The 7921-nt window shown below is 50.1% G+C and overlaps 1 protein-coding gene across 1 annotated transcript; it reads left to right on the top strand.

Annotated features, from left to right (window-relative positions):
* The first annotated feature begins 1136 nt into the window (after positions 1-1136).
* Positions 1137-2426, top strand: LOC147017027 (uncharacterized). The gene has a single exon (XM_085847922.1). The coding sequence runs from the start codon at positions 1178-1180 to the stop codon at positions 2315-2317; it is 1140 nt and encodes a 379-aa protein (XP_085704048.1). The 5' UTR covers positions 1137-1177; the 3' UTR covers positions 2318-2426.
* Positions 2427-7921: the final 5495 nt, after the last annotated feature.

The raw sequence follows: 7921 nt of genomic DNA, 5'->3' as shown, positions 1-7921 counted from the left end.
TAGTCGGTGGTAACGCTTTCTATTTGTTTCTTGTACAGTGCATGACTGCCTTGCCTGTATACGTGTAGATAGTGAATAAATGTCCTTGCTTGTGAAATGTATCCCCTTCGTTGCGTCCTCTATTCCCCATTGAAAATGCCATCTTGCATCGCAGAATAAATCGCTGGGTTTTAAACACCCGGTAAGGAGAATCGGATCCGTCGAGGTCGGCGATAATACCTGCTTGGTTATCGCTGTAGAACGGAATGAACCGCTTAAGCGGTTGGTGCCCCAAGCCGACCTGCGGCGAGGTACGGCCCCTCGGTAGGTTACCCGCGCAAGTACTTAGGTATTTCGATATTCGGCGAGTGACCCTATTTCGTGTGGGTAGAATGCAGACTGGGCTGTGGTGAGGTTTAACTCCCACCCATGACTGGTTTCTGGTGATAGTTCCAGGAGGGTCGGGACTGAATTGTCCGTCCGGTGGGCGACGCGGTTGCGATTAGAGGTACGCGGCCGATCGCACGCCGCCGGGCGCGAATTCGTAACACTGGTGTCAGCGAGCGGGAAACAAACTCTTCAGTCTCCAATCTAAATTGACAGGAATCGGTTCAGGGGTGAGTGGAGCGACCCTCGATTCCCACCAAATTCGGGCGATTTAAATTAAATTCCATGAAATAAGATGGATTTTCAAAACGAACGGGTGCAGGGTGGATTAGGAATGTGTTATAATGTCGGATCCATGGCTCGGGACAGTTCTTTTTATAATTATAATCCATGGGCGAGCTCAACCCCATATACTGAGCATGGGCTATGCCGACAAACTAACTCTGAGTCACACACCTGCGGCGCGATCGCACCTCGGCGCAGCACGGAGCAGGCGGCTTTTTTTAGCGCAACGAACGGCACGACTCGAGGCGAGTGCTCCCAGACACTGTTTCAAACCACGTGGTCATGGCAGGTGAGGCAGGCGGATATTGGCATGCTTCGGAAACAATTAGAGGAAGAATGGAAAACAAAACTAGAGGAGGAAAAACGGAAATACGATTTGGAGTTAAAAAAAACTAAAGGAAGAAGTAAGATCAGGCGAACAGATAAAAGAAAGCCTGGAACGGAAGGGAAAAAAGAGCACAGGAATATCAGAAACAATTGAAAGAAGAAGCAAGGTTGGAGTATGATGACATGAGGGGGAAAAGGGATGAAGAGAGAAAGGAAAAATGGAAAAAAAATGTCTGAGTTACGTGAACACCAAGACAATGAGAGAGAAAAGAAACAAAAGGAACACGATTTGGAATTAAAACAACTTAAGGAAGAATTATTGGAAAAGTCAAGACAGTTCGAAGAAATGGAGGGAGAAATGACGAAAGTAGAGTTGAGTACCTATGAATTGGAACAAGAGAAGAGGAAACTGAACGAAAGAATAGAGAAAGAGCAAATTCGTAATTCCCGGAATCGAGAGAACTTTGAAGAAGAATGGGAAACAAAGTGGGAAGAGGAAAAACGGGAACACGATGTGGAATTGGAACAACTGAAGGAGGAGGTAGAAGAAGGCAATCGGAAAAGAGAAGGACTGGAACAGACGATAAAAAGAAAACAGGAATGGCAGGAATTCCATAAGAAATTGCAGGAAATGGTGCAGGAAGTAGAGATCAACAAAGTGAAAGAAACAACGAGATTGGAGAAGGAAGAACGAGAGGAACAGTGGAATAAGAAACAAAAGGAACACAAATTGGAAATTCACCAACTAAAGGAGATGGGGAAGAAAGAATGTGAAAGACGTGCGGAGATGAGGACGGAATTAGAAGGAAAAGCTTCTGAGTTACAAAAACACCAAGACAAAGAGAGGGAACTACAAAACGAGCTGAGGATGTTGAGAGAGGAGAGAACAAGGACGGAGAATGAAACGTCAAGGAACCACACTGTTCAGATCGAACGGTTAGAAGCCAAAGCAAGGTTGGAGTGTGCGGAAATGAGAAAGGAATTAGAAAAGAATACTTCTGAGTTACAGAAACACCAAGACAAAGAAACGGGATTACAAAACGAGCTGAGGATGGTGAGAGAAGAAAGAACGACAGCAGAGAATGAAACGTCAAGGAACCACACTGTACAGATCGAACAGCTGGAAGCGAAGGCCAGATTAAAGAATGAGGAACAAGAAAGATTAATGAAAGAAGAACGAATGAGACAGGAGAAGGAAATCAGCCAATTGAAGGAGACAACGAGATTGCAGAATGAGGAACAAGAAAGAGAGTGGAATAGAAAACACAAAGAACAAGGAATGAAGCAGGAAGGAGAAATCAGTCGATTGAAGGAAACAACGAGATTGGAGAAGGAATAACGAGAAGAACAGTGGAATGGAAAACAAAAAGAGTATGAATTTGAAACTGAACGACAAAAGGGAAAAAATAGGGTGGAGTACGAGGAGAAAGTGAAGGAGCAAGGAATGAAGCAGGAAGGAGAAATCAGTCAATTGAAGGAGACAACGAGATTGGACAGGGAAGAACAAGAGAGACAGTGGTATAAAAAACAAAAACAGTATGAATTTGAGGTTGAACAAGAAAAGGAAAAGGAAAGGATGGAGTACGAGGAGATAGTGAAAGAGCAATGACTGAAACAGGAAAAAGAAATCAACCAATTGAAGGAAACGATGAGATTAAAGAATGAGGGACAGGGGGTGAAAGAAATTAAAAAAGAAAGAAAAGAACAACTAAAACAGAAAGCAAGGTTGAGGTACGTGGAGTTCGTGAAAGAACAAGGAATGAAACAAAAAGAAGGACAAGAAAAACTTAAGGAGAAATCAAGGTTGAGGTACGCAGAGATAATGAAAGAACAATGAACGAAACAACAAAAGGAGCTTGGCCAATTGAAGGAAACTATGACATTGAACCATGAGGAGCATGAGAGATGGTGGGGTAGAAAACAAAAACAATATGAGTTTGAAATTAATCAACTCAAGGAGAGAGCAAAATTTGAGTCCACAGAGATGGAAAAGCTCCGGAAAGATAACGAACACCTAGTGGGGCTCTGAGAGGAAGAACAACTCAAATGTGAAGGAAAATGGAGCCAGGAAAAAATGCAAATAGTCACGGAAACAGAGACACGGGAGATAGAGGGTGGATTAAAAGGACCTAAGGACGAACACACACACAGAGGTAGCGAGGCTTAATGGGGTGAGCTGGCAGAACGTGTTGTGACCCGGTGCAAGCAGCTGGATAGCCTCCTTCGGGAATGGAGGGAGACGCTATTCTCCCTTGAAACTGATCGCGACCAGGTGAGTTCAGTCATGTCAAGCGAGTTAGAGGGGGTGAGTGCTGCGAACGGGTGCACGAGGAGCTTGGGGGGTATGGAGGCCCAAAGGAACCCTTGTGGTGACACGATTCCCCAGCGTGAGTGTCCCGGTGTGCGTGGTTGCGAGTGAGCCGAAATGCGTGCCTTCCAGCGCACTGTGTGTGACAGAGACCCCGTGTGTGAGAGAGACCCCATGTGTGAGTGGTGTGGTTACGCGTGTGGTCCCAGTGTGTGTGATGTCGAAGTGTGTGTGCTTACAAGTGTGGTAAAATGTGTGCTTCCCAGCACACCGTGCGTGAGTGAAGGGGTGTGTGTGATAGAAACCCCGTGTGTAAGTGAAACACCGCGTGTGAGTATCACCGCGTGTGTGAGTAGTATGGTGTGTGTGAGTGAAAGGGTCTGTGTGAGTGAAGCACGGAGTGTGAGAGAGACAGCGTGTGTGAGGGAGATGATGGTGGGCATGCGCGAGCAGGCAGCCGCATCTCCGAGAGTGAGTGTAATGGTGAGGTGTGTGTCTCGATACACGCGGGAGTTTGAGCGCGTGGATTGAATGGAGAGGATGACGGCGACAGAGGGACAAGGGCCGGGTAGCGGCCGTAGCTGTATTGAGCACCGTGCCGGGTTGGCACAGCAGCGAGCGCGAGGTTCGTGCCGTGCTGTGCATGAGGCTACCACGTGCTTGGCTGCGCGAGTGAAACCCGGTCCGGAAACGCTAGCGGTGGATGTTAGCCAATCCCGTGGATGGACAAAAGCTAGGCTGGATAATGGATTTGGAACGGATGGGTTCTCCACGCGAGCGTGTTTGTAAAAGCTCCGACAAGCAGAGCACATGTGTTCGCGTGGGGAACCCCTCAAAATGCGTGGCTTGCTTTGGGATGTGCAGGGTGACGTCATGGCTGCACATGTGGTTGGAATCCGGCAGGAGGGTGAATCCCTGCCGGATGGTACCGTCCAAGTGGGACGAGGTGCGCGAAGCGCGAATGGCCGCCATGACGTCACGCAAAAGGTGCGCGAGTTGTGAATTGGCATGCTGGTGCGCAGGTTGCGAACTGCCGCGTTGGTGCTGCGTGATGAAAATAAAAGTAGAGCCAAGCAGGCCTCGGTTTGGGTGAACAGGATTCCTGAGGCAGGGGTGGAAGACCCCTTGTATTGGGCACAGGATACCACTAGGAAGGGGGATGGGTTAGCTTCGCAAGACCGGCTTCATGGGGCAGGGGTAAGTCCTCATGGGGCCCGTGGAATGAAACATGAATTGGTAGTTTCATGTTTTGGATTGGTAGTTAATGAATCAGATCTTTAGAGGGATGCAGTGAGATTTAGGATGGGAAATGATTATTTTGAGGACAGTGACAGACTGTGAGTGTGTAGTGGGGAAGTAGCTTAGCTACGTAGATTAAAAGGAACGTGCTATAGTGTAAGGGATGACGAGGGAGCACGAGGTAGTTAGGGGATTTAGTCAGAAGAATGGCAGTGATCAGCAATGTGAGAGTTGAAAAAGAGTGAAGTGTAAACATGTTGAGTGAGTGAGGCCAGCGGGTCTGAGTGTATGGGGTGATTGTGGAATGCATGGTGCGATGAATGATTGGGGGGAGGAGTGATTTCCGTCCAAGGGACCCCGGGGTCAGAGTAATGTGAGTTAGAGGGGTAGGTAAATTGACAATGGAGGTCGTTTTGCTGTTGGTGGGAATGTAGGCTCGATACCCATTTGGAGGGGTGCAGGAACCCTGTTGACGGGCTGGGAGCGTGGCTGCAAACGGTGAGTATCGCTGAGTGGGTACCCCGGGCTCCGGGATCGTCAGCCGCAGTAGGCCAAGGGTCCAATGGGGGCCGGCATAGCGTAGTGGGCACGGGTGCGCCCGCATGATGCGGGGGCCCGGGGCGCCATCGGCCACGTGGGCAGTGTCGTGGGCACGGGCACACAGGAAAGGGGCCTGGGGTGCCAGCCTGCCACGTGAGCGTCGGTGGGGAGTCACCATGGAGGGCACTCCCCGGTGTTTAGGGAGCTGCTAGGCTCGGAGGCAGTGTCGTGCCCGGGGGTGCCATCGTTGGAGAATCGGCAGAGGGTAGTTCCTGCCAAGGGAGCCACGCGTCCCAGCCATGAGACTGTGCAAGGGCACGAGAAGAAAATTAGAGGGCAAGGCCCAAAATTGTGAGGACACCAACACAGGCGACGGGAATCTTGGTTGTTGGAACCGATAGTTTGAGCGAAAGGCGCTTGTTGAAAGCCCCAGGGTAGTTTAAGGAATAAATGTTAGGGTAGATAGGAAGTGAACCCCTCCACACCATCCATTCCTTCGCTCGTTGTGGGCCGCTGGACCCACTTTGGGTTAAATATCGCTGATATCTGAGGAGGCCATTCTGAGGCTCCTTTGGGCCTCGACACAGGACGCTAGCTCTCCTTTATTCCCCTCCAGGAAGGGAACGTAGGGGTTGGGAGTAGACTAGGACAGGATAGGTTAGCCGAACTGAGACAATAAAGGGGGTGAGGAGAAGGATTTAAATTGCGAAGTAAAAATAAAAACAAAAATAAAACAAAAAAATAAGTTGGGGCTAAATTGGTTTTTGCAAATTAAGGGAGTGGTTATGGACAGAGACAGGCAAAGGCGATAGGTTGGGAGGGAGACAGTGGGGTAGGTCCGAGTCCACCTTCCGAGTGGCCAGCACCACCACACTCCCTCCACCAACCTCCTTGAACAAGACAAGAGCCCGGCCAACTCCGTCTGCCGGCTGTTTACTGCAAGGCCTGTGCCAGTCGGATCGTCTGCTGGCTGTTTGCTACGAGGCCTGGGCCGGCTACTTCATCTGCCGGCAGTTGCTACAACGGCCTTGTTTTGCCATGCCATGCCTCGTCTGCCTGCCGTTGCCATGACCCCATGCCTGCGGCCCTTGTTGTGCATTTGCCCCTGTCCATTACCATGTGCGCCAGGATCATCGTGCAAGCTGCAAGGACTGCCCTGTTGGCAGCCGCAACATGGGACTGCACTGGCGGCCCTTGCACCACTTTTGTTCACTGCGTTCATTTAAAAAGGGGGAGGCCTCGGACTGCGCTTGAGCAGCCTGGCTCCCTGTTTGTGACTTTTGCTTCTTTTTCCGCAGAGTCCATAGATCCTGGGCCATGGTGTTGTGTACAATTATAAGGTTAAGTTTAAAGATGTAAATGTAAATGAGTTGCGCCCCCTGCATGTTTGTCGTAGTGCCGCAATGTAGTTAAGTCGTCTGCATGAGTGGGTTTGTTTACTTAGTTACTCAGTCCTTAGGTTATTTATTTTTGGAGACACGAACACACTGAATGTCACCCTCAAGGATCCTAAGGTAAATTGTACTAGCGGAAAACTTACACATGATGGCACATGAAAATTCGACGTTTTGGGACGAGTCTGTGAAAAGGGGTGGGGGTAGTGTTACGGCTGTGGAAATTCGCAGAACACCATATACGTCCTTAGTTAGTTATGCCGATAAGTCCGTGTTCAGTTAGATTTCCCCACCGTTGTTTAATGGGAATTTATTCGTGTTCACCGGGCTGCGACCCTTTGAGATAGTGTTTTTCTTTCTCTATCGTTATTTTGAACCGACATATCTCGCCCACCATTACAACAAAACACGACGCCAACAACACAACCACCCCAACTACGCCACAACTCCAGCCACGCTACGTTCGCCACAACAACACCACCACCATTTAACCATCTTCGCCACTACACCAGCTTGCAAACGCCATCCTCCACAGACCACGCTACGACCCTTTCCGCGTTCAAAAGGGTCCGAGAACGCGGGTGTAAAAGAGGAGAAAAAGAAACCTCCAATGGTGAGTGTGGGTTTTTTACCGCCTTTTTTCTCCGAGGCTGGTGTGACAAGAAGAAGGAGGCAGCTCGCTCGCGATTGGTGGATACGAGGAATGAGGCGGTTGCAGTTGAGAAACGCCCCTTTTCGAGAAGCTTCTCAAAGGGAGGCGGAGCTGAAAACGGGGAGGGGCGAAGTGCGGAGCCTCAGGCTTTATAAGGCGAACAGCCGCGAGCCGTTTCCTCTCCTCCTCTTCTTCGTTGGCGCTCTTCTCCTGGTCTGGTCTCCTCCTCCTCTTCGTTGGCGCTCTTCTCCTGGTCTGGTCTCCTCCCCTTCGTTGGCGCTCTTCTCCTGGTCTGGTCTCCTCTTCGTTTTGCACACTTCTCTTGGTCTGGTCTTGTCTTGGTCTCTTGGTCTCTGGGTCTGTGGAGCGACCCGTACACCAGAGGCGTGGGTCGGTGGAGAGTCCGGGCGACGTACCGGAGACACGGACGGGAGGCGCAGCTCTGCCGGCTGTGGGGCGCGAACCTGCGCGTCCGTGGGGGAGAGTGCCAGAGAGAGCTCGCCTACCATCGAGGCACCTCGAGGGTGCAGGTAACCTGCTACAGTCTCGCGGGACCCGTTCGGTCTCCCAGGTCCCGTGCCATAAAGACCCAAGTGGTCCAGCCTGACCCCCTTGTCTGTGAGGGGTCTTTTCTTGTGTTTCTTTTGGGTGTTTTGAATGAATGTTGTCGTGGCGCCGTCTGTTAAGTAAAACTGTGAAGTGGCTGTGCATGTACATTCTCATTGGAGTCGGTGATAACGCTTTATATTTGTTTCTTGTACAGTGCATGACTGCCTTGCCTGTATACGTGTAGATAGTGAATAAATGTCC

Source organism: Eptatretus burgeri, chromosome 11 (genome assembly GCF_056783735.1).
Source record: "Eptatretus burgeri isolate ZD-2024b chromosome 11, Ebu_testis_v1, whole genome shotgun sequence".
Taxonomy (NCBI): domain Eukaryota; kingdom Metazoa; phylum Chordata; class Myxini; order Myxiniformes; family Myxinidae; genus Eptatretus; species Eptatretus burgeri.
This window is presented reverse-complemented; position numbering and strand designations above follow the sequence as displayed.